This window comes from Heterocephalus glaber, unplaced genomic scaffold (genome assembly GCF_053883595.1).
Source record: "Heterocephalus glaber isolate CG9 unplaced genomic scaffold, H.glaber_assembly_v1.0 deba00001600, whole genome shotgun sequence".
NCBI classification, from domain to species: domain Eukaryota; kingdom Metazoa; phylum Chordata; class Mammalia; order Rodentia; family Bathyergidae; genus Heterocephalus; species Heterocephalus glaber.
In genome coordinates, this window is record NW_028258372.1 from 37,778,547 (window position 1) to 37,804,754 (window position 26,208).

General features: G+C 54.0%; 1 protein-coding gene and 1 long non-coding RNA gene across 5 annotated transcripts; one reads left to right on the top strand and one right to left on the bottom strand.

Annotated features, from left to right (window-relative positions):
- Positions 1 to 3,402: 3,402 nt before the first annotated feature.
- Tnni1 (troponin I1, slow skeletal type) lies at positions 3,403 to 8,346 on the bottom strand. 4 transcript variants are annotated; one of them, XM_004862241.3, is made up of 6 exons: positions 8,196 to 8,346; positions 7,633 to 7,764; positions 6,808 to 6,897; positions 5,579 to 5,755; positions 4,657 to 4,766; positions 3,403 to 3,660 (listed from the first exon to the last, which is right to left on the bottom strand). In XM_004862241.3, the coding sequence occupies exons 1-5, from the start codon at positions 8,202 to 8,204 to the stop codon at positions 4,659 to 4,661; spliced, it is 516 nt and encodes a 171-aa protein (XP_004862298.2). In that variant the 5' UTR covers positions 8,205 to 8,346; the 3' UTR covers positions 3,403 to 3,660; positions 4,657 to 4,658. The 4 variants fall into 4 exon arrangements, with proteins under 4 accessions (XP_004862298.2, XP_004862296.2, XP_021098097.2 ...); XM_004862239.3 differs by having other exon boundaries at positions 3,403 to 3,735; XM_021242438.2 differs by having other exon boundaries at positions 4,647 to 4,766.
- Positions 8,347 to 15,434: 7,088 nt separating this feature from the next.
- Positions 15,435 to 17,715, top strand: LOC147823182 (uncharacterized). Its single transcript, XR_015444220.1, has 2 exons — positions 15,435 to 15,729; positions 16,360 to 17,715. It is a non-coding gene; the product is annotated as an uncharacterized LOC147823182 (long non-coding RNA).
- Positions 17,716 to 26,208: the final 8,493 nt, after the last annotated feature.

The window sequence follows — 26,208 nt, forward strand, 5'->3', positions numbered from 1 at the left end:
AAAGGCCCCAGGTTCAATCCCAGTACCACAATCCATCCATCAATCAGAGCCTTTCACATTACAAATATTCAGTTTAATGAAAGCCACAGCACTCGTGGGCCTGGCTTTCTCTCCATGGGACAGAGCAGTTCAAACTTGGGCCACACAGAGCCATTGGATGTCCATCCCACTGCTGGCCAGTGGCCGGCTCCCTGCACCTGTGCCCCTGCACTGAGCAGCCGGAACTCCACATGCTCCTCCCCCGGGGGCACCCAGGGGAGAAGGCCTGGACCCCCCAGCCTGTGCCCACCAGTGAGGGAGGCCCATTACTGTCACTGGAGCCAGATGGATGCTGAGTGGGGACCAGAGAGGGGCAGGATGCTCAGGCCCCAGCACCAGCCTTTGGGTGGGGTTTTCTGTAGACTAGGAGTCCGGGAGCTCTATCCTAGCCCCAGTTAGGTCAGTAACATTGATCGAGTCACCTTCCCTCTGGGGGCTCCAGGTGGGCCTCCAGTGCTCTAAGCCAGTGCCCACCTCACTCAGCCTGGGCCCAGGGGCCCTGTAGGCCAGCTCAGGGGTATGTCCTGGTGTACAGAGCCTCTGCTGTCATGCAGGACTCGCAGGCAGGGTAGCATCATGGAGTTTTGAGGAATGAGAGAGCCCCGATGGTGTCAGGGGAGGAAACTACAGTCTGCATCTGTCCCAGCGAACTGTCCCAGGCCTCAGCAGCTTGATCACCCACCTGGAACAAAACTGCCCCCCTGGTTGCCCAGCCCTGAGCCCCATGGGGAATGTGACTCACTTCGCAGGGGGCCATTGTGGCTAATGTTTAACTCAGTCCCTCCTCCTGCAGGGCACTTTAGCCCCGGCCGCCCTGAGTACAGGCCCTGCTTGGAGCACCCCTGCTGCCAACTGGGTTTAAGAAACACAGCTGGTCCCAAGGGGAGATGGTGGCCAGCTGGCCTCCTGAGGGCTGTAGGACAGGCAGGGTGGGAACAGGTGGCTCCTGCCCCAGTCATTCCTACCAAGGAGGGAGGAGCACCAGGCTCATCTCCAGCTCCAGAGGAAGGTGCCCATCCAGATGTGTGCTGGTTCACGACAGGCAACCCTCTGGAAGCCCCCTGTGCATCTCCCTACGTGGCACCCAACCTCGCCTCTGCCCATCAGGGTGTCACTGGCACCTCACTTGAATGTTTCCCCTTTGGTGGAGATGCAGGAACTCCCCGGGAGGCTGTGCAGGGCCCCTGGCCCCAGCCATGTCTCTCTCAGACAGTGACTTGTTGGGCATTATCACAACAAAGCTGATCCCAGGAAAGGACAATCCCCTGGGTAGCGAACCTGGGTTCTCATCTGCAGTCTGCAGCTGTCAGACTCTGAACCTTAGAATGAGCTTCATAAACCTTCCCAGGCTCCACTTCCTCCCCTGGAAATGTGAGATCATTGTATCTACTTCCTGGGTTTTGTGAGAACACAATGGCAAAGCTCTGAAAAAGCGCTTAGTGTATTCTTCTTTGTAATTATTGAAATATGCATAGTATCGTGGAAGTAGTGAATGACAGAGTGAACTCTGAGTTAAATCCCAGCCCCGCCACTTGCTGTGTGGCTGTGGGAAGTCCTGAGCCTCAGTGTCCCCTGAACAACGCGGGGACGACAGGCGTGCTTTCTGGCAGGCCGTTGTGAAGGTTAAATTGGTGTAGCACGGAGCGGTGCCTGGCACAGAGCAACGTGCTGTGCGTGTGAACTCATCACTGGGTCTCCTGTGGCCAGGCAGGGTTGGGTAGCACTCTGTGGGGAGAGGGCCAGCAGCAGAGTCATGTTCGTGGCGTCAACTCTAGCGCCCCCCCCAGGCCCCCTCCGCCCCAGGCAGGCCCTGGCAGAGCATTCTTCTGCTCGCCCACTGAGGCTCTGTCTTCCTTCGTAGGAACCATTGGCACCAGGCTTGCTCTCCATCTGATCTCCAGGAGATGGATTAGGTCTGATCCCGACTGGAAGCAGGAAGAGCCTGATGACCTCCAGGGGCCCTCTGCATGGGCCTCTGCCCTCTCCCAAAAGGGCACGGGTGTGCTGGGAGCCCCACTTCCTCCTCCCAGGAGCCTTCTGCACTCCTGTGTTTGCTTTGAGTCAGGCCCAGGGCTGGTGCCTGCCTCTGTAGGGCAGGGTGGAGACCCCAGTCTACAGAGGCCCTGGGTTAATAGACGACTGGCAAACTGAGATTTGGGTCAGGAACTTGGGGCCAGGCTCCACCAAAGGGCTGGAAGAGGCAAAGCACAGTGACAGGCTTTGGAGTTGGGCCAGCTGGGAGGAGCCCCGAGAGGCAGGGAAGGGTGGGTTTCTGTGGCTGTCCAGGCACGACGCCTCGCCCCATGCTCCCTCCCACAGACCAGCCTGGTCAGGTTCCCCAGCTGCATACGTGACTGGGTGTGTCACATCTGCCTCTGCCCCTCACTGCTCCTAGTAAGGGCCCTGTTCAAAGTGCTGTCTCCCCTCATGTGCCCCACTCTGCTGGCCCCCACCGCCACAATCCCGGGAGGGGGCTGGCAGCTCGGCAGGCCCGGGTGCCAGACTGAACCCCAGGGGGTAGCTGGCGCTGCACTTTGCACCAGCCTCTGGCATTTACGACAGATACTACACTGGGATCAGAGGGTAGAGCTGGGCATCAGCAAGAGTGGGCCAAAGGACAGGGAGGCTGCCACTCATACAGCTCAGCCTCTCCTGGGACCAGTGCTGGGGCAGTGAAAAAGCCAAAAGGGCCGAGGCCTGGGACCGGCCACCTCCACAGGGCACCAGCCTGAAAGGTCCAGCTCCACTCTGGTCCACAACTTTGGTCCCTGCTCCTTAATAGTCTCTTTCCTCCTCCGCGTGTAGGGAAGAAGGGGCCGCCCCAGCCCTCCATTCCACTCCAGCAGGCCTGCACCTGGCTTTGGATTCGGTATTAGTGAGGTGAGGAAAGGACCTGACCCAGGGGACAGACCACTGGCTGCTTCACCTCAGAGCTGACCTGGGAGTGCAAGACTGAGGAAAAATAATGGTGGAGAGAGTGGATGAAGGTGGAGAGAGCAAGAGCCTGAGGACCAGAGAGCCACCTGGTGGCCAGGATTGAAACTGCACCAGATGATCCGGGGGTGGAGACAGGAGCTTGAAATCAGGCATGACAAACGACTCCAAGGAGAGGCCCTCTTGACAGCTGGACCACGTCTGGGCTTTCGTGAGCATCCTGGGTGTGATGATGTCACCAGGACTGAGTGGAAGGGGCCCGCCCCATGGGGACCATAGTGGGGACTTTAGCAGGCCGCCACCAAATCCTTAGCCCTCCATCCAGATCCTGAGTTCCTGAATGTGCACAGTGCCTGGTCTGACACAGCCTTTTCCACTCAAACCCTGAGTTTCTTTTCTTCTGAGCACCCACCGTCAAAGCTACAGAAATCACCCGGAAACTGGGTTTTTAATGGAGAGCACGCGATATTACACGTTAGAGCAGCAGTGGGGCACTCCCCCTGCCTCTTCCTCGGCTCACTGCATCTCACAGTGGCCAAGAAGCCCTGGGTGCCTGTGGGATCCAGGAGCCTGCTCTGCTGGGTGAGGTCCTCAGATGTGCGTTTCTCCTCTCTCTTGAGTGTCTGATTCATCCAGGTTCCAGAGGAGGCCATGCAGGCTGAAGGGAAGAGGGCTCAGGGATATGCTCTGGCCATGGGGCAGAGAGAGAGGTGAGCAGGGTAGAGGAAGGAGCCTGAAGCAGGAACCCCATAGCAAGCCCTCCTATAGGGACAAAGAGGCAGAAGCCATCAGTTCCAGGTGGCACGTGCTGTTTAGAAAGCCCTGATTTACCCACAGCACCTGCAGCTCCTGGGGCTTCTCCTCCCTCCCACACCCTGGGCTGAATCACCATCCACAGGGGCTCCTCCTCAGCTCCCCACCCTGGGACCAGTTCCCTGCCCTATGCACACCCTCCTTGGCTCTCGATTGGCCTTGCCATTGCCCTCCATGACTGTTTTGTTCCCATCTCTGTGTGTTTGTGGCACCCTCAGCCCCCCCAACAAACGTTCACCAGCCACTTGCTCAGAGAGCTTCTCTGTCCAGAACACCTGCTCTGCTGCAGGCTGTCTGCAGACCCTGCCCCACTGCAAAGCCTCCCAGCTCCCCACAGGGGGTTTCAGGTGGCCTAATTCTACTGCCATTTCTAGTTTCTCCAGATGTTTCCTCAGAGGATGGGAGGCTGAATCTTCTCTGAATAGCACCTCCCCAGGAGCAGTGATTGTGAATGCTGTGTGTTTTGCAGGGTGCACAAGTAAAGGCCATTATCGGGAGGCATTCAGGAGAGATGAGACCTCAGGGACAACCTAATCCAGTGTTCTCACTCTTGTGTGCCTCAGTTCCTCTTGAGGGCAAGCCTGTCCCCATGGTTTCCAGTTCTGGGATTCTGGGATGCAGCCGCATCATGCACACACCAGGTGAAGCAGTTACCACTGGTCCCAGACCACACATGAGAACCACTGATCAGATACGGCCCCAACTTTACAGAGGGAACAGAAAGGCCCAAGCAGGAATGAGATGCCCAAGGTCTCATGGTGCAGGAGCAGGCCTAAGCCCAGAGAGCACCCCCAGGCTTCATCCTGGAGTCACTTGTTACCCTTCAGACCCCAAGGGCCCCAGAAAAGAAGGGAGCCCACCTATAGGTACCTCTACTGTGAGGTCGGAGACTTGGCAGCATCAAACATCTTCTTCCGGCCCTCCATGCCAGACATGGCCTCCACGTTCTTCCTCCAGTCTCCCACCTCCACGGGCCGCTCCTGAGGGTGGGCCAGACACATCAGAGACTCACTGGGCTGCAGGGGCAGCCAGGACCCCTCAAGCTTAAGGGAAACTGGGCCATAGGAATGCTGCCTCCTCAAAACCATAGGAAACCCCAGCAACCCTGCCCAGCAGTGAGATGTGAGGACTCAGCCAGACAGGAGCCATGGGTGCAGCTGAGGGCCCACTGGAAGGAGGATTTCTGGTGACGTGGTGGGTGTCGGGCCAGTGCCCACCCTGATGCACCTCCAGGCCCCATACCACCCTCCTCTCTGATGCCCAGCACCTCCTCCAAGAAGCCTTCTCTGCTGTACTTGCTCATATCCCATTTCCTCTGCCTATTCTCAGCCCCATTTCTTCTCTTTATGAAGCTTTCTGGGCCAGAGACTGTGTTTCTATTACCCTTGTTCCTTCCAGGGCACATGACATCTTACAGGTTCCAATTCTGGGCACATAATACTGTGAGATCAGCCAAGTTGGAGAGACTTGTGGCTGAGCAAGTGACTGAACTCAGTTCTCTGATTTCTGTGCTCATGTGTCCCTGTACCATGAGGAACAGTCTCCTCATTTCCCTGCGGTGACAAGAGCTATGGTCTCATCCATCACCCACGTTCTCTATACGCTGGGAGCAGTTTTTACTCTATTCACCCCCTAGCCTTTTCTGTGTGGAAGCAGACTGAGGGAGGAAGCAAGTCTTTCTCTGAGCCTGGTCTCCTCGGGGGTTCTAGGATGTTCTGACTGACAGGCTCCCGGGCCTGCCTGAGGCTGCATGAGGGGTGACAGGCCAAGGCTGGTGGGGAGGGGCCCTCACCTTCTCCGTGTCCTCCTTCTTCACAGATTTGAGGTTGGCCCGCAGGTCCATGGACACCTTATGCTTGGAGCCCAGCAGGGCTCGGAGCATGGCATCGGCTGAGACACGGACCCGGCGCAGGGGTGGGCGCTTGAACTTCCCACGAAGGTCCAACACCTTCAGCTTCAGGTCCTTGATCTGCAGGCCAGAAGGAGCCATGGTCACACAAGGGGCAGCTGGCACAGGCTCCCTGCCAGAAGACCTCGGACCATGGTGTTCTGGCCAGAGCTGTACCCCAAGTTCTCCAGCCTGGAAGCCAGACCCTCTGCGACACTTGGAACCATCTGTCCCTTTGCAAATATCTACCCCACTTGCATTGATGGATGAAGGAACACAGACAGAGTCCATGATCTAACCCCACCCCTGTGGCCCACCATGCCAGCACCCCTGTTTGAGCCCTGTCAGGAGTGTGGGCTGCTTCCTCTGGTTCCCAGAGCCCCCATCCTGCCCCTTGATGCTCCCTGCCTGCCCATGAGCCAGGCTCACAGCCCTGGCCCAGCAGGGAGAACGCTCCCAGGTCCCAGACCTCTGGAGGGATTCCCACATATGGTCACTGGAAGCTTGGTGACCCCATAGAGCCTCATCCTGCTGGGGGGCACAGAGGGGAAGGAGGGCAGTGACCTGTGCTCCCCCCATATACCCATCTCTGCTTGGCAAACCCTCCACAGCAGCCCGCTGCAGCAGCCGGAGCCTGCCCTTCCCAGTCTTCCCTGCCCACTGGAGCAGGAATCAGAGTGAGCACAGGTGCGAGGATCCCCACAGTGTGACCTGGGCTGAGCTCTTCACCTCTCTGAGCCTTAGCATCCTCATCTGCAAGATGCAGATAATCACCCCCTTTACCCCCAGGCATGCAGGGAGGATCAAAGGATGTAAAGGTTGCACAGGAAAGCTCTTCACAAAGGTAAGATGTCATTAAGAGGCAACTGATTACTTGCGAGGGTGAATAAAGAAAGCAGCTCCTGAAGAGGCCATGGGGCAGGTGGGGAGGAAGTCTGTCTTTCTTGTACCATTATGCTTCCCCCCATCTCCAGCCCTGAGGGGCTGGTGTGGAGAAACCAAACTTCCTGCTGTGTGACCCCTCCCAGTTCCCCAGAAGGTGGGACAGCATCCGTGCCCACCCTGCCTCACCCAGACATCACCCATTCTCCCACCCGGCGTCACCCCGCTGTGCCTCTTGCCCTGCGGCTCACCTCCCTGGTGTTGTGGAGGCATTTGGCTTCGATGTCATACCGCTCCTCATCCACCACCTCCACCTTGGCGTGCAGCTCCCGGCACAGGTCCTGGGGGACGCAGATGGGCGGGAGGGAGTGGAGAAGAGGTTACCAGCCACAGGCTCCGGCCTCTCTTTTCTGCCTGCCCTGCACCTCTCCCTGGCCCCTCTTCGAGACCTAGGATCTGGAGGCTCCCTCAAGGCCAACAACTCAAAGCCTAAGCCCTTTGCTCTCCTTTCTGTACCGGCTTGTCTCCTTAAAAAGATACAGTTTTCATGTGACAAAAGTAATATAAGTTAAATGTAGGGATTTTGAACACTAAGTATTATTAGACAAAAAATAACAAAAGAAAAAGAACTACTGATTGCCATTACCTGGAAATAACCATTGATGACATATATGTCCTTCCACCGTTTTCTCCACAATTGCTGGCATTTAAACAATTACCACTGTTTTAAAAACATTAAAGACCTAGAGAGGGGAAGGAGAGCCAAGCCTCTGGAGGAACAGGGCTTCCTGAGATGGGCCACCTCCCTGCTCCACCCCACCCCACTGGCTCATGGACAGCCTGGTGGCTGGCGAGGTCCTTGCACCAGAAGGTCCCTTCTCTGCCCTGGGACTCACCTCCCCCACCTGTAAAGTGGGCTCTAACTTCTCCACCTCTCTGGCAGTTGGGGAGATACCATAAGGCCACACAGGGAAGGGCACCTTGTGAGTTACAGAGCTGCTGAGCCCTTGTCAGTTCCACCTCCTGCCCCCAGGGCCCCCATGTGGAGCCCCAGCCTGCCTGCCTGCCAGGCTCACCTGCAGGGCGCTGAGCGACAGGCCGCGGGTCTGCAGCGTGGGGATGCGCTCGGACAGGTAGCGCTGCTTCTCAGTCTCGCGCTCCTCGTGCTCCTGCTCCCAGCACTCCTTGGCCTTGGCCAGCATCAGGCTCTGGACAGGACCAACCATTGAGCTGGGGCCGCCCCTCATGTTTCCCACTAGCCTCAGAGACAGAGGGGACTTTGGCCCCGCTAGGTCAGATCTGAGTGTGGGTCCCCACGAAGTTATGCGGTGGCTGCCTGCTGGCCTTGTCTAAACACTGGGTAACTGCACATGACATCCCTTGGCCCTGGACTGCCTCCTCCACAGTCGGACTCTTACCCACTTTTTGTGAGTTTTGGCCCCCACCACTCCAAGAGAGAAGCACATTCCAAAATGAAGCACATCCCTCTGCCTCCGCTGCAGACTTCCACCCGAGGCTGGTCACCATCTCCTCACAGGACCCAGGAGGGCAGGTGCCAGGCCCCCAGCCACTTTCCCGGTTCCACAGCCCTGCCACACATCTGCCCCACTGGCACCCCCTGGCCCACACCCCGCCTCACCTTCAGCATGAGTTTCCGAGAAGCAGTGATCTTGGATTTCCTCTGAGAATGAGAAGGGAGAGAGAAAGGTGGTGAGGCAGGGGCCGTGAAACTGGAATTCGGGGCCAAGTCAAGAGAGTCCCAGCCTGGTTCACTATCACTACCCAGAATCCTCTGCTCACTTTAGCTTCCCTTTCAAGCTCATCTGTGTATCTAACCCCTCAATTTCAGAGGCCACTGCAGTCAGAGACCTTGATGCGGGGGTTGAGGTCCTGCCTTGCCATCCTGGTTCTGCTGTAGGCAGAATTCTGTAAGAGCACGTGGCACCTCTTTGTCTATAAACACAGACAGCAAGGTCCACCTTACTTGGTTCACAGAGCTGCTACAGACAAAATGAGAGTGCACATGTGCAAATACTTTGAAAAGCCTAAAAGAGACACATGTTTTAGCACTCTGGGCAGTAAGTAACACCAATATCTCACTGCTCTACCAGGCCAGAAGCATAAACTGTGAATCACCTAAATAATTGAAAAGATATCTATACAGACATCAAAATGTTTTAATGTTAGTACTGTTTATAGAAAACTTTCTAAGATATAAAAACATTGTTTTCTTATCAAAAGACTAGATATAGTCTTGCCAATTTAATATGTAATAATACTTCTCAATAAGTCCCAACCCCATGCTGGGCATGGTGGGGCACACCGATGATCCCAGCTATCCAGGTGGCTGAGGATGGAGGATGTCAAGTTTGAGGCCAGCCTGGGTAACTTAGCCAGACCCTTCTCAAAATGAAAAATAAAAAGGCCTGGGATTAGAGCTCAGTGGTAGCATGCCCCTGGGTTCAAACCCCAGCTCCACACCAAAAAAAGAATGAAGGGGGGGGGAGGAAGGAAGGAAGGAAGGAGAAAGAAAAGGAGAAAAAGAAAAAGTTTCAGCCCTGTGGCAGTGGTCTGTCAGGGGTGGTGACAGTAAGAGGGCTGCTTCCTCCCCACCCCAACTAATGAGACCCTGTGGGCTTAGAGTACTTGTGTCTCTCTCTTCGGGGCCATAGGCTGTCTTCCTGATGCTCTCAGAGGATCTCTACCTGCTTCTAAGGTGCTGGCTGGTAGGGAGGGCATAGCTCTAATTCATAACTGTGGTGTGCAGAATAGAAATGATCAGGCTTCAGGTGCGCAGTTCTGGGAGAAAATTGATGAGCTTCAGCCCATAGAACGTGCAACTTCTGATCTGACTGTTCAGAGTGCTTCTTTTCCTCTCCCACAGCGTACATAATTGCTAAACCTCTGATATGCATGCCCTTGAGAGCAGTGGCCTGGAGCCATAACTAGCGCCTGCCCATGGTTCAGCCACTGTGATGTAACCATGGCAAGAATTCTATTCTGTCCCCACCACATGGTGGGCACATGCCCATGCCATTTGACCATCAGTCAGTGGAGACCCTCAGAAACTTAGAGATGCACATGACCACTGAAAAAGTGCATATTTGATTCTCACTATGGGCTGCATGCCCTTGCCATCACAAAGTCTACAGCCTTCCCTGCAGGTGCCACCCCTGAACACACACAGGCTGTCCTCAGCAGCCTGAATAAAGCTGGATTGTGGGCAACATCTAGAGTCAAGGTCACCAAAGACCTGAGAGCCTGCAAGGGTACACCTTTGCTCCTTCCTCCGCGTTCCACCACTGGGCCAGGGTGGAATAACTTTTACCGTCAAATGTGTTTTGCACAAGATTGGCTCTGCAGGGGACAGAATGGACCTCCCCCCACCCCCGGGAAGAGGAGCTTCCGGAGTGAGAGAGGGGGAATTTGTGCTCAGGGAGGATGTAAAGTCACACTCAGATCTGATGCACACAGTCCCAGCCCCAGGACACCACTAGTGACATTAGACACTGAGGCAGCAACTCCCTGGATCCTAGGAAGCCCCACACCCAGAACTTGCTCAAGGTGTCTGTTCTCTTGGAAATTTTTCTCAGCCACTGGACAACGCCACCAGCACCTCAACCTTGACCCACACTCTCTCCTGTCCTCATATCCCACCCCACCTTCACCAGTCTCAACAGTTAATCATCACACAGAGGCCCAAAATATCACTCACCTCGCTTCAGGCATCCAGCACAGGAAAGATGGAGGAGAGAGCAGAACACAGAGTATGAACAAAGTACATCAGATATGCAGCAGCAGAGCCAGGGGGACCAGCATGGGGAATAAGGTGACAGGGGACAAGAGTGTGCCCAAAAGAAACCAGGCATCAGGCAGGGGGTCTAGGGTGAGGGTTCCAGCAGATAGATAAAAACCCAACAGCCTTGGTCACTGGAAGTTGGAGAGGGTTTGTGGGAAGTCAGGGAAGCCTTAACAGAGGGCTGCAGTAATATGGATGCTTCCCTGCCTAGACTTCGGGTAAATTCCCAAAGCTTTGCTCATCTGCTGGGCCAGTGTGAAGTCGTGGCCTGGCATATTCAATTCATTAGGTCAGTGCAGACAGGCAAACTCTGAAGCACAGGCCACAAACTTCTTCCTGCATCCAGCTCAAAGGTCTGGAGGACACCTGGCTACCCTGGGGGACTGTTCAGTGCTGACCCAGACACTCAGGACTGCCCTTGTTTTAGGATCTGGTCTCTGGGAACAATTCGAGTGGTTGAGCAAATGGTCCTCAACTTTGGGGCTCACATCTGCAGCAAAAGGCCTTGCCCCAGGAACCCCCGATCAGGGTAAGGAGACTTACACTTCCGGCATGATGGAGGCAGAGCAGCACCTGGGGGGACACAGGGGAATCATTAATGGGAGAGACTCCTCACTCCCACTCCCACTCACCAACCCGGCCAGGCCTTGGTAGTCCGACAGCCCAGCTAGGAGAGTCAGACAGCAGGAGGAAGGCAGCCAAGGACAGTATGGGTGGATATAGGGCTACTTTTTCAATGGCGTATAGGTTGCTGAAGAGCAGTGTGTACCTGTAAAGAGACTCAGATATCTCATTGTCCAATTGGTTTTTAAGAATTCTATACTTCCAGTACACAGTGAATGCATCCTGAGGTTTTTAGGGAAGAGAGGAGCAGAGAAATGAAGAATTGGGGAAGAGCCATTTGGAAGATTAGCATCAATTATATTCCTTATTCTTGTTTTGTGTTTGCACTAGAAATACAACAAAATAAATCTTGAATCTTTTGTCTGATTCTTAAAGTACTTCACTGTCAATTTTTATTATAATTTGTAATATTCCTCAACATTCTGTACTGTGAATCTATAAAAGAATGGTTGCATGTATGAGAAACCTATTTTTTAATACTGGTAAAATAGGTATACATTGAAAGAATATTTTTTAAAGAGTGCAGTAGCATACACCTGAAATCTGACTGGCTTGGGAGGCTAAGAAAAGAGAATCAATCACAAGTTCAAGGCTGGCCTCCCCACTTCATGAGACCCTGTCTCAAAATAAGCATTTTTTTTTAAAGGGCTGGGGATGTAGCTCAGGGCAAAGGCCTTGTACCAACCCTAAGTACTGTGAAAGAATTAATTAATTAATTAAAGAATTTTTTTAAATCAGCAAGGCAAGGATCAGCAAACTAGTCTCCAGGCCAAATCATCCCAAGTCTGATTCTGCTTTAAAAAAACAAACAAGCAAGGAAGACTCCATGGACAAAAACCTTATGTGATCTGCGAAGCCTAGAATATTTGCACATGGCCCTGTCCAGGGAAAGCCTGCTGACCCCTGTGGAGAACAGAGCAGGACTCATGGCAAACACGGGCGGAAATCGAGGGTGGGGCTCGCTTATGAGAGTGAAGCCGAGGGCCAGGCTGAAGCTGGGCTGGACTCAAGGGGAGGTGGGAAGGTCAATGGAGCAGTGGGAGCTGCAGGCGGCACCATGTGGCACAACACCAGGGGGTGACATTCAGTAGGTAAAGGGGGCCTGGTAGCCTTGGTAGGGGAGTAGGAGGCCCTGAAGGGAACAGGAGAAACTGGAGGCAGGGTGGACTCTGTGCTTGACTTCAGTCTTTCCTTACCCTCTCTAGGCTGGTTTTCCTCCCTGAAAAATGAAGGACTGGGTAAGCAGCTTATTGCTCTTAAACCCTTCATTCAAACCAGATCTTACTTGGAACCCAAACCAGTTCAGGCCAGAGGCCAGAATGGCACTGGCTGAAAGGCTGCCACAGGAGCCTTCTGTCCTCTGTGAGCACTCATGGCCGTGGAGCAGAGACCGAAGCCCCCTGAGCAGAGGAAGTGCCAGAGGCAGGCACACTCACCATCTTGCCTGGCCCAGGGGGGTGGAGGAAGGGACTGTGCCAGAGCTCAGGGGAAGCTGGGGTTGGGCACAGGTGTGCCAGGTAGGACAGAGAGCCTGAGCTAGGTCATGGAGTAAGGGTGGAAGAAGCCATATGTATTGATGATCGGGGAGCTCAGGGTCCTAAGTCAGGACCTGGTTCAATCAAGAACCTGGTTCAGATCAGGGGGGGAAGAATCCAAAGGACACTTGCAAAGTGCCTACCAGGGATTTCCTTCCAGAGCCCCTCTCCCTCTGCTCTGATTCTCTCCTTTCCCTTCCTGCCATGAAGCATCCTCCAAGCCCCAGTGACAGGGCTTTCTGCTTTTGGTCACCTCTTCTGAATCCCTCCCTGTCAGGCAGCCTTCTGGGCCCCACCTCCACCTCTGCCTGGGCCCCAGGGGAGAGTGAGGCTGGGGTGGAGGAGGTGGGGGAGTGTGACCCCAGAGTCCCAGCTGTCTCCCTGGGGCACAGCAGGAGAGGTGTGGAGACAATCTATAAATTCCAGAAATGCTTGGCTGAAATTAGATTTTATAGGCAGCTGCTTATTGTGAGGGCTCCACTCCACTGACAACACCAAGTCTGTCTGTTCCCTGAGAGTGCCAGTACCTAGGCAGGACCAGGGCTCAGCCGAGAAGGTCTATGTCTGTCTCCCCCAGAACGGGCCTTACTTTTGGTGGGTGTTTGGCCATGGTTACCCTCCCCTCTCCCTCGACGGCCACTGTGTTCAGCGTTGGGCCTCCCGCCAAGCTCCAGGGCCTGCCCCCAGCCTGCCCTGATGACAAATGCCAGGCCCAGGGGTCCCACATCAGGCATGAGGCCCGGCCTGGGCTCTGACATCCACCAGACAAGACCCCTTGACAGGCTGTGGGGAAGATAAGTAAGGACCTGATAAGAAGTCAGGATGTAGACAGCCATGAATGTAAGGCTTGGAGAGCAGGATTCTGTCTCCTCTGTGAGGGAAAAGCAAGGAGATAATCAGAAAGCCCATGATTGGAGGGAGGGAGAAGAATCCATGGTGCCTGGCTCAGGGCTGGGCTCTCCCTGCCCTAGACCCCTAGGTGGAAAGACCAGTCAACTAGAGATGAGATGAAGACTGCATTTGTGTGTGTAAATATTGGTGTGTGTGTGTGTGTGTGTGGGCGCGCGCGCGCGTGTGCACACAACAGAAAAGAGAGAGAGGACGCAAATATCTTGGCAGGCTCTTGCTATACCCCTGCTCCCTGTCCCCCACCCTTGGACCCTAGTTCAAGGATACCCTCATGCTCCTCGGCTGGCTGCTAACAAGGCTGGACCCCCAAGCTTGTGGCCAGCGGCTGTCACCACACCCTGCCCCCTGCCCCTTGTTCTCCAAATAGGAGACCCCTAACCTTGGAGGTGCTTTGGGACTGTGACCCTCAAACCAAGACTTTATTCTCTCCCCAAAGGCCATGGGACCACACTCCAGATGTTGCCCTAGGTTATGTGGTCATGGCCTCTTGTGTCCCCGCCCTCAATGCTGTCAACACATGCCACCCCAAGAGGACCCCCCAACAGTTCAGAGCTAAGGGTGGTAAAACAGGGTTTGCAGTTGGCCCTAGCCTGCTCGTGTCCTCCTGAACAGATGGGGTGGCAAAGGGAGCTAAGAGCATCCCTCAAAGACAGAGAACAAAGAAGCAAGATGGAGTCCTTGTACAGCAGGGTCTCTGGTCTGATCTTCTAAGTCCCCAAGAGCTCTGACTGCCAGAGCTCCTTCTGCCCTCTGCTGCAGACATTGCTCACCAGGCTCTTTCCAAAATTCAAACGCAGCTCACAGTCTCATCGCCACCCTCTTCCCCAGGTCCCCTGTTCCTTCTGCAGCCTGCTGGGCAGTGCCTCGTGAGAATGTGATCCACTAGGCCCTGCCCCGAGGCTCCTGCCCGGGAAAGCTTAGCCCCCTTCAGCTGCCTTGCAGGCGAGATGCCACTCCGAGGAACAGAAGGCTGGGAGTATCTGGGGAATGTTCAGCCAGCAAACCTACTGGTACACACAGGAACCGTCTTCTTCCAATTCCAAGACCTCTCACTTCCTCCTCAAACCAAACCCAGCTTCCCTACCTGGCCTTGAGCCACATCCGCAGTCCCAGGCTGCAGACGCTTACCTCGTTCAGTCCTGGGGAGCAGGCCTGGCCTGAGCTTCACTGCAGACTGCAGACTGAGGTGGGCAGAGCCAAGGCAGGCTATGAAAACTGTGCTTGACGGCAACTGGCCAGTAAAAATAGAACGGCCCGCTGCCCCTCCCCCCCACACACCTCGGGGCACTGTGATGCACATGACAGGCCCACGGGCTGGAAGACGAGTGTGTGTGCAAACACAGACCACGTACATGTGGAGAACACCCACTGAGCATAACCAGCACCCACCTGGGGGGAAAGAGAGAAGGAAGAATCAGACCAGATGTGGGGACTGGACAGAGATGGGGTGGGGAGGGAAATGAGGAAGAGCAGGGGACACTGGGAGGCCCAGGGAAACCAGCAGGGAACCCCTGAGCTGACCCCACCCCTCCTGCAAAGAAATGCAGTAGAGTCCCAGCCCACACTTCAGAAAGCCCCAGGGGGCCAAAGACTGGGGTTTGGAGGCCTGTTCTCGACTCTGGAGCACAGGGATAGGAAAACGCCTGGGGGCTCCAGGGCTCCAGGGCGTGTTTGTGGGCCAAGCTGGGCAGCCATGGTGACAGGGCCCCCTTGGGTTCACAGAAACCTAAGGGTCTGCACCCCCTCCAGCTGGGTTCCTGGGGTGCAGTTTCCCAGGTTCTGTCCACGCCTGGATCTCAGTGAGATGAACTCACGTCTCCCCACCTAAAGCATCTCCAGCCAGAGGCCAGCCAACTCCAGGAGGCCGGGGGCCGCAGGGGCTGCACCTGTTTGCTGGGTATTTTTAGGACTGTTGATGAACACATAATACCCACCCTATAGTCAGAGAAAGACAATGCCTGCTATGTTAATCCCGTGGCTATTATAGTCAGTCATCTCATGAGCCAGGATCCAGGCTGGGGCACAGCGGGCAGGACACTGACCCTTCTTGGAGGCCAGGAAGAGGCCTTGTGAGCAGCAGGAGGTAAGGGGGCTCCTCCATGCTCGCTCCCCGTTTGGGGAGAGAAAGCGTCGGTGGGCAGGAGTGCCCTACCCTGCTCCCCAGGGCCCCCAGGCAAAGCCCCTGCCCTGTGGATGCTGACATTCTGCTGCCTAAGAGGGGCGGCCTCCATCCTGTTCTGGGTACATCAACTTCAGGAAGCCCCACACTGGAAGACTGCCAGGGAGCAAGGACGAGGCCTGGGAAGGTATGAAATCAGGGGCATAAGATTCCAAGTGGAGGGGTTGGGGTGAAAATCGGAGGTAAATGCCAGCCACATGGAGCAGCTGGGAGGCCAGAGGAGAATCTAGGGCTTGGAGAGGAGCTGCAGGAATTTTATTGCTTGGCCTATTTTTTTTTTCCAGTACTGGGGATTGAACCCAGGGAACACTGAGCTACATCCTTTTATCCCCAGATTTCTTTTTTTTTTTAATTAAATTCTTTTATTGGTACATTGTAGGTATACAACACAATTACATTCCTCATTGGGAATTGTACCTTTACATAATGCATCTCGGTTCTTTTTTTTTTAATTTTTTTTTGGTACCGGGGATCGAACTCAGTTCTTTGCGCTTGCGCAGCAGGCAGCAAAACCACTGAGCTCAATCCCCGGCCCTTTTTTTTTTTTTATAAAGCCTGCCTCACTAAGTTGCCCAGGATGGCCTTAAACTTAGGATCCTCCTGCTTCAGCCTGCTGAATAGTAGGATTATAGGCACATGCCACTCTATCTGGTGCCTTGTCTTTTCACATTGATCATTTATACAATCATTTTCTTGTAAACTTTAATGTACACCAAAAAATGAGTTATCTACAATGAATCCTTCTCCTTTTTGAAAGGGAAAAATAAGGTGAACACACTGACAAGAAGAAGCCCAAAGGAGGGTCAAGACAAGCCTAAAAAGTAGGTGACCAGGTGTCCCCAGCAAGATGTGGCCAATGCAGTCCACCAAGGGGATCTCCTCTCTGGAGGAGCCTCAAGGTCACGAACTCCGTGGATCTCGGGTTGTTATTCATCCCCAGACTCTGTTAGGCACCAGGCCCCAGGGTCCTGACTCCACGCCCACCCTACCACCCCTCCACCCCATGTGGCAGCCAGCTCTCTATGCTGAATGAAGACACCCATTCAGGTCCACTTGAACTAAGGTCCACTCTGAACTAAGATATCCACTCAGGTATGGAGGGAAGTCATGGCCTCACCCTCAAGCACATCAACTCTCTGGGCTCTTTCCCTGCTGTCTGCTCAGAGGCCACCTTCAAAAGCAAGACCATGGCCAAGCATGGTGGTGTGCACCCGTAGTCCAGCACTCATGAGGCCAAGGGAAGAAGGGAACAAGTTTGAGCCCAGCCTTAGCGATTTAGGGAGACCCTGTCTCAAACACACACACACAAGATTGTTGCCTTTGTGCCTGCCCTGGATTTCCTTCATCTATGCAGTGGATGCAGAAGACTCCAGAGCCTGCTCATGGGCCCCAGCAGTCTCTGGCAGGAGGTGTCCCCACCCTACTGAGGGCCTCTGAGGGATATCTCTGCCCTGCTGCCCTACATGTTGTCCTGGCTGAGTGTGCTTCTGCAGCCTTCTCCTGCCCTCCTTAGAGGTCCCTTCCTTTCAGTACACAACAAGGTCCAGATCACCACTTCCTACCCTGCCACAGAGCAGGCACAGCTCTCCTGGATCCTCAGGGCTATGTGTGTCCCAGGGGCCATGGAGGGCACCCCAAACACAGAGCACCAGGCAGAGCGTCCTGTGGCCAGCTGAATAATGCCCCCTCCAGAGATGTCAAAGTCTGAATGGAAATGTGAATATATCATCTTCTGTGACAGAAGAATGGAGCAGATGTGACTCGGTTAGAGATTGAGATGGAGATTATTCTTGATCACCTGGATGGGCAGGATCTAGTCGCCAGGGCCTTCACAAGACAGAGAATGAGGATGAAGGTTGAAAGAAGGTGTGACAAAGGAAACAGAGGCAAAAGAAAGAGGAGAGAAGATGCTGCATGGTTTGCCTGCAAGATGGAGGAAGTGGGACCATCCCTGAAAGACAGGTGGCCTCTAGGAACTAGAAAGGCAAGGTACAGCCCCTCTCCCGGGTCTGCAGAGGAAAGCAGGCTCCAACATGGTCTCTCGGCCCCTTGAGACTGCTTTTGGTCTTTGTCCCCCCAGAACCAGATGATAGTAAACTTACATTGCTTTGAATCACTGAGTTGGTGGTGATTTGTTATAGCAGCAATAAGAAACTAATACACATGCCTTACTGGGCCCTGGACTTCATGGTTCAGATGTGCTCGGGACCAGCGGGCAATGGGTGGACTTAGAGGGTCAGGGAGAACCAGCCCAGTTCAAGGCAACCCTAAGGCACAGCCTCACAATTCCAGGCAAGAATCCAGCCCTCCCAGGGGCCAGGCCTTCCTTAAAGCCAGCTCTGAGGCAGCCAAGAGGATCCTGGGATGTCAGAGGAGGAAGACCTTCCAATCCACCCAGTGTGCCTGGAGGAAAATGAGGCCCAAGAGGAGAGGCCACCTGGAGAGGGGGTCAGGTCTTCTATCTGGCAGCCCAGTCCTCCTGCCCCACACTGTCCTGCAAGCAGGCACTTCCCTAAAGTCAACATTAGCCAAGTGTGGTGGCGCATGCCTGTAATCTCAGCACTCAGGAGGCTGAGGTAGAAGGATCGCCATGAGTTCAAGGCCAGCCTGAACTACACAGCAAGACCCTGTCAGAAAAAAAGAGAAAGAAAATAGACCTAAAGTCAACATTAGCCTCCTTCTACTTCCCCTGCCCTCCTTCCTTTTAATCCTAATTCGACTCTGTCCCAGCCTTTAACCCTGACAAAGACTCCAGAACCTGTAGGTGGCCTTGGTGCAAATTGGACAACAGCACCCCCTCCTGGTGCACACAGGTACAGGCCTTCTCTAGGGGCTGTGGGCTGCATTTCAAACCCTGCTCCGGCCTGGTCAGCGCTCGCTTGAAGTAAACCATGTATTCAACTGTAGACGCCAACCTCCTAGAACAGTGATGGCAAAACTTTTAGAGACCGAGTGCCCAAACTACAACCCAAACGCACTTATTTATGGCAAAGTGCCAACTTTGCAAATAAACTTGAATACTGAAGTTTTAGTTTAGAAAAAACAACTCATACAATTGGCTCATGGGCCAACAGAGAAGGCCCTGCATGCCCGCTTCGTTCACCATCACTGTCCTAGAACCTTCTCCTTCCTGCTCCTTGTTCTCTCATTTGGTTTCCTGAGGTGGCCACTTCCCTTCTTTTAATCCACACACCATGCACACACCATGAAAATGCTAACACTGGTCTTATTCCAAGCCTCACGCAGCTTTATCTACAAGCCCTGCTCTGTGCTGAGTCAGTGAGCCTTACGGACTCCTACCCGAACTCAGCTTCATGGCAAAATTGGCCCAGCTCTCTGAATCCCGACTTCCTCATTTGTAAAGTGGGTTGTGTGTCCAGAGACCCCTGACCCTGGCTTCCAAGGGGGCACCCCTTCCCTTCCTGGAGGCCTCCTCCTTGACGCAACACTGATGGCTTCCCCTTAGACTCTTTTGAAAGTCCAGGCCACACATCTGTAATTCCAGCATTGAGGAGGCTGAGGCAGGAGGATCACTGTGATCCTGAGCCCAGCCTGGGCTACATAGCAAGACCCTATCTCAAAAAAAAACCATACATAAATAAAATAAAAAGGGTCAGGGATGTAGCTCAGCAGTAGAGCGCTTGCTTAGCACGCATGAGGCCCTGGGTTCAATTCTGGTACCATAAATAAATAATGTCCAGGGAGAGTCTGAGGCAGCCCTGACCAGAGCTGGGCCTCACGGGGACAGCCTCGAGTCAGTGCCTCCCAGCCTTCTGTGGCTCCTTAGCTCAATGGGAAACCGATGGGACAAAGCAGGGGAAGGCTAGAGAGCCAGTCCCGGGGAGGAAGGGCACATCCGGGAGACAGGGAGGAGCTCAGGCGGGTGTTGGCGGAAGGAGGAGACCCGGAGGAGTTTCTGGCCTCTGTTCCCCCCATCTTGCAGCAGCATCTTTGTCCCTCCTGGGGCTTGAACGTCCCCAGGGCAGGGGAAGGAAATGTCTGGCCAGAAGAGCTAAGCCTTGTAAGGCCATGGGTTGTGGAGTAGGGCTGTCACCTCCACGGCAGACACCTGTCAGCCCTTTCATTGTTTAGGAATCAGAGGAGCCCAATTTAGCAAGTGACCGGCCCAGCCCATCTGCCCTGCCAGCAGCCCCTCCCCCGCGCTCGGGGGCGGGGTCTCGGAGAGGGCGCAGCACAGGCCCCGCCTCTGCCCACGTCCAGTCACCAGGCGCTGCTGGGCCGGAGTCTGCAGCCGCGTCTTGGAGTGGGGGCAAAGGAGCTAGAAACCCAAGGCTGTGGCCCATCGATTTTCTGCCACAGGTCAGCCCACTGTGAAGGCCTGTGGTGTTAGAGACACAGCCCAGGACAGTGAGTCAGTGCCGACCCTGGGAGCAGACAGCTGTCACTCACTGGAAATGCGCTCCCGTGTAAGCCAGCAACTCAGCCCCTCCAAGACTCTCTCCTCACCAGTCAAACAGGATGTCAAGAGCGCCCGCCTCAGAGGCTTAAATAAGATAAAGCACACGAAGGGCTCTCCGAATGCCTGGAGCTGGGCGAATGCTCCATCGGTGTTAGTTCTTGGGGTGTTCTCATTTGAGTACCTCTGAGGCCGGCTCTGTTCTTAGCCCCATCTCCCTGTGAGGAAACGGGGGTCCAGTGGCTAAACAGCTTGCCCAAGGCCCCACAGCAAGGAGGAGGCAGAGCCCAGAACTGCACCCAGGTGTCTGGTGGCCAAGGCTGAGCTCCTGCATCAGCCCTAGGTCCGGAGCATAGGAAGTGTTCAATAAACACCTTCGTGCCTTCATCTTCAGCCAGTGGGGTGGTTTCCACTGGGAATTTGGAATGGACGGGCTTTGGGCGGTTAAAGCTCCTTACAATTCATTCCAACATTAAAAACCAGAAGCTATGCCTTGAATTACTGATTCGTGATGTGCAGAAATTAAAGAGGTTTGGCCACAGAGCAACACAGGGCCATTAGCTGCTATTTGCAGCCCCGAGACACCGAGAGGAGGAGACCCTTGCTTGCCCCGAAGGCAGGCCTGGGTGGGGTGGTGATGGGGTGAGTGGAAGCAAAGGAGAGGTACATGGAGGAGCAGATGGAGGAGGGGCGGGAGGACCCTAGGAGCCACAGCAGGTTGTAGTGGGTGGGTGGGGCCCTGTGGCCCTCGGCTCCTCATTCAGTTTTCGTTTCTCACACTGTGGCTTCCTCCCACACTCTCTGGCAAGCTGTGGCTCCCATTCTCCCTGGATCTTCCTGTGGCCCCGCCCTGAAGCCAGCCAGGGGCCACATGGGTGAAGGGGACCCAAGGACAACCCGTTCCCACCCCAGGCTGTCTCTGTGCTTCAGACTGAGCCTCATGGCTGAGCCTGGGCCTGGTCGGCCCCGGCAGGTCCCTGCAGGTCAGGCTGCCTGGGCAGAAATCCCTGTAATAATGGGTAGGGTTCAGGGCTGTCCCTGTGGAGCCTGGGAAGGGGGACATGGGGAGCAAGCTAGCAAATCAGGTGTGGACTCCGCCCTAGAGACAAACTCTGCTCACACCAGCATGTGAGCAGTCAGCGAGCCTGGGAACTGGGACACTGGTCAGGTCAGCTCTCCCGGTGCCGCCTCACCCACCCACCACCTCTTCCAGCTTACCAAGCACTGTGACCCCAGCCCTCGGCCTCTCCTGACAGCTCCCAGCTGCCCTGCACCCCTCCCTGAAACTCACGCTCCAAGGATTCCCGCTTCTGAGTCTTTAGCAGGGAGCAGGGACGGTTATTCCCCGGGGTGGGGGCTTCCCCAACTCCCCTCTCTGTGTGGCTCACCTGGTCCTGGGCATCAAGTCACCTGTCTTTGGGGTGTACAGTTCCACCTTCCCTCTGGGGAAGCTGTCTCAGGGACTGTCCCCATAGGACGGGCATGGCACCCCACAGAACAGGCCCCTGTTGGCCCAGTGGTGTCTCACAATCTCCAGGAAGGCTTATTGAACACAGGGAATGGGCTCCAACCCCAGGCTCTTATTCAGCAGGGCTGGGCATGGTCCAGAAATCTGCTTTTCTAACAAGATCTCCCCGCCCCCCCGAGAGCCACTCAAGGCGCCCTTCTGGGCCGACTCAGAGGCCTGGATTCCACCTATGCTCTTCACTCCACAGCCCAGCTCCCAGTGGCCCTGGCCCGGGCCCTCTCCTGCCCTGTCTCCCAGGCAGCCTCGAGGGGCAGAATGATCTTCCTCTTAGTCACAGGGTGACAGTGAGGACAGTCCCAGCCTGCCGACCTTCCCTGTCTCCTGCCTGGGCCACTCCTGAGCCAGACCAGAGATCCAAGAGGCCTCTTCGCTCCTCCCCTCTTGGCTCCCCATGGCTGGAGTCCAGGTTCTGTCCTCACCCGCTGCAGTGTCTCCTGAGCTGCCCTCCCATACAGCCGGACGCCCAGGTCCTGCTCTGCCCGCTTCCTCACTACAGCCGCCTCACCACGCTCTCCTGATGGCTGCCATGGGAGCTTCTCCATCTGCCTCCCCACAGCTTCCCGGCCTCCTCACGCCCCTGGCTCCAGCCACACCGAAGAACTCAACGTTCTCAGAAGCCCTTTCCCTCCCAGCCCCTGCCCTCTGCCCCTCCACATCTCCGTCTGCCCTGCTCACCCTGGCGGTCCCTGTCCCTGTCCCTGTCCCTGTCCCTGTCCCTGCACTTCTCCTACAACACTGGCGTCATCCATTCACTAGTCTGGGAGAAGCTCGAGTGCTGACACCATGCCTCACTCATTCTGAATCTCAGTGGTGAGCACCAGGCCGGACACACAGTAGGTGCTCAAGAAAGCTCACTGAATCAAGGAATGACCAAGGAAGAGATGGATGCCTCTGACCGCAGCCAGTGCAGAAAGTTGCCTCTCCCGGCTCAGGAAGGACCCTTGCCTTTCCTCAGGGTCTGAAACAAGGTTGGGAGCTCCCAGCTCAGGGCCACAGGGAAAGGGCTGGCTGGGAAGCCACCTTGTCCCAGGTCTAGGCACCAACCCTCCCGCCCCCCAGCCACTCACTGCCCTTGACATAGGTGACCACTTGCGCTCCCCTCCAACAATGCACTCACACACACAAAGAAACAACAGCTGGCCAGCTGGCTCCTTGTTGTTGTTAAACTTAGCTCCTGCATGGTGACCACAGCCTCCACCCTGTGCCCAGGCTGGGGCTGGGCATGCCAGGGAGAAACGGGCCAACCCAGGCGAGAGCCGGGCCTTCCTATCTGCTGATCACCCCAGCCGCTCCCACTCCCTGTGCCCTCTGCGCTCTCCGAAGCCACTGCAGACCCCAGCCCTCTCTCCCCTCCGCCTCACACTCCGCCCCCCCCCCCATGACTGTGCCACAGGGGCCTGGGCATTGGCAGGACTGTCCCGGAGGGGCCTCCCGCTCAGCGGGTCTAATACGCGCTCCTTTAAGCCTTATTAAAGGATCAGCACGATGACCTCTCCAGCACCCAGGCTGGGCCCAGCCTCCTTCAGAGGGTAGGGCTTCCGCGCAGAGGAGAGGGGAAGCCGCTTCTCTCCACTCTACAAAAAGGAGGAGGCCGCACCTTCCCGCGCCTCCTTCCAAATGCAGGACCCCCCCCCAGCCATGACCCCCCACACCCACTCCACGTCCTCGCCCTTGTCTGAGGCTCAGCTGCAGAACCAGTCCCTCAAAGCCCCGCCGCGTGGCTCCAACATCACCGGGCGCTGTAGGCAGAACTGCGTCCAGAGGGGTCGCTGCGGGAGCAAAGGTAGGAGGGGGAGTGGGGTGGGATTAATTCTCCCAGCCGCACGGGACCTGGACCACAGCGCGCATGACCCACAGCAGTGCTTCTCACAGGTGCTCTACTGAGCCCGGGGCTTCACTGTGCTGCTCCCGTGGCGCTGGGTGGAACTGCCGCGGAGAAGCAGCTATGGCGCCAAAGTGTAGCCGCACTCATTGTCTTCCCACCGGGTACTCTTTGGGAGGGAAGCCAGGGTTAATTCGATGCAGCCTTGGTGAAGCCGGGGAAGTGAAGGTTGGGTTAAATTAAAACCAGTCAGTACAACTGGGTCATTCTGCTGTATCCAGCACTTCTAGCTGCGTTCCATAGTGCTGTGTCGTTTTTACTTGAAAGAACAACTGACTTAAAGACTATTGCTAATCAGACTTGAGTATGGATAGATATTTTCCTGGAAATGAGCCAACTAAGACTGTCACTTCATGGAAAACAAGTGAGAATATCTCTTGCCAGTTATAAAATTCAAATTTTCAAGCAAAAAAATGAATATTGTAAAATTTGTGCCTGGCAAGCGAGTGTGACAGGTTGCCAGCTATGACTCTAGTAGGATTGGCAGTGATATTAAAGGATGTAATTTTTATGCTGGACATAGTGGTGTGCTTCTGTAATCCCAGCTACTCTGGAGACTGAGGCAGGAGGACCACAAGTTTCAGGCCAGCCTGGGAAACTCAGCAAGAACCTGTCTCAAAATTTAAAAATAAGAAGGGTGTGGCTCAGTGGTAGAGCACTTGCCTAACATGTGCAAGGCCCTGGATTGGATGCCAGTACCACAAAATAAATAAAGTGTGTTTGGGGGGGTGGGGGTTGGTACCAGGGATTGAACTCAGGTCCTTGCACTTGCACAGCAGGCAGCGAAATCACTGAGCTAAATCCCTGGCCCTAAAGTGTGTTTTTTAATCACTGCATAATATATGAAGCGTGTCAACATCAGGAGTATCTGCATAACCCAGAACATCCATATCTCCCTTATGACCTATTTACAAGGCACAGTCACAGGGTAAAACATCATTTCAAGTGCCTGAGAAACCATTGAAATTTTGTGTAACTGGGCCAGGGATTTAGCTCAGTGGTTTCACCACCTGCTGAGCAAGCCCAAGGACCCAAGTTCGATCCCTGGTACCAAAAAAAAAAAAAAGAAAGAAATTTTGTGTAACAGCCTATGAAAATTTCACCTATCTGCCTTCAGATTGCACATTCAGGAGACTTGTGTGGTTGAGTTTTGATGTAATACCCAAGAACTGTATCCCCAATTCTCAAAAAAGGCTATTAACATGCTCCTCTCTGTTCCTACTACATGTCTGTGTAAGGCTGGATATTTTTTGTGTATTTCAACAAAACATAGTGCAACAGATGTGAGAATCCAGCTGCCTCCTGTTATGCCAGATACTAAAAGGATTTGTAAAAAAGGTAAAACAAGGCCACTTTTCCCATTAGGTATTTCTGATTTTGTCACTATATTACAAAATGTTGTATTTGTCATAAATAATATTTTATTTGTAAGTATTTATTTGTCTATATTTATATTCTATCTATAGTTATTATTCATAATAAAATATTCTATTTAAGTAAAAAGTAAGATAGATGTAAAATTATTAAATGGACTTTAAAATACACTTTAAACTCCTCAATTTTAATTTCTAGTATGGAAAACATTTCTAGGCTTAACCAACTCAAACAAAAGGTCTTTGGGATGCTCCAAGGATCCTGAACCCAAAAAGTTTGAGAAACACTATTCTATGTTTTTAGCAGATTATTATTGGGGTTTGGGGGTTGTTTTTTTTTTTGGTACCAGGGATGGAACTAAGGACATTGTGCTTGTGAGGCAGGCGCCGGAACCACTGAGCTAAATCCCTGGCCCTAGCAGATTATTATTGTTATAATGCTACTTCATATTTTAATCTATAAAATAAAGAACACAAAATAATCAAGTAAAACTAAAGTATAATTTTTAATCCTGTCCATGGCAGGATTTAAAAAAAAAAGAGTAATGGCAAGTCCTTCAGAGTAGGATTGATAGTGAGTGCTGGGGATTTTGTGGTTTAATAAAATGCCCCGAAGGTACTCAGAAAAAGTTTGACCATGGAATGGTGATTTTCGTTTCAATTCTTCTCTGCATGGGTCTTCGCGTGGGAAAACGGGCCAGGAGAAAGAGGTGAAGTTCTCCTTCTTGCCACCAGATGGAGCACTGTGTGTGTGTGTGTGTGTGTGTGTGTGTGTGTGTGTGTGTGTGTGTGTGTGTGTGTGTGTGTGTGACAAATGAATACGAATCTGTCCCCGACTTGTTTAAGACTTACCGAGTGAGTGTATGTCTGAGATCACTTGCATGTGAACACTCAGAATGCTGACCGCAAGTGAATGTACTGTCTCCCTTTTCCGGCCCCTCTCCCCTTCTCCCCCATGTGATAAGCAGAAATGTTTACAGTCTCTGTCCCTCCTCCATCCTTCTCTGAACCTTCCCGGGAACACATTGCCTGTTCACAATAAGATAGTCTGGCTCCATTCCAAGCTTCAGCAAGCGCAGCTTCCCTGATAGAAGCGTTTGCAACGTGCGTGTGTGCTGTGCCCCCATCCTAGCTGCTGGGAGAATGTGTCTTTTTTTTTCTTTTCTTTTTTTTTTTTTTTTTTGGTACCGGGGATCGAACTCTGGACCTTACGCTTGATGTGTCTTTCTTAAGTGCGGTCTCCCTTGAGACTACTGGTCCGGGCCTTCCCTGAGGTTCTAAGTGGCTATGTGGTCCTTAACTTGGGGGCAGGAGGAGGGACTTTCTTTGAAAACTCTTGAAATCTATAAGCATGGGCACGCATCACTTTTGAAAGTCATAGTCTTTTACCCCAATTCCAGGGCTCG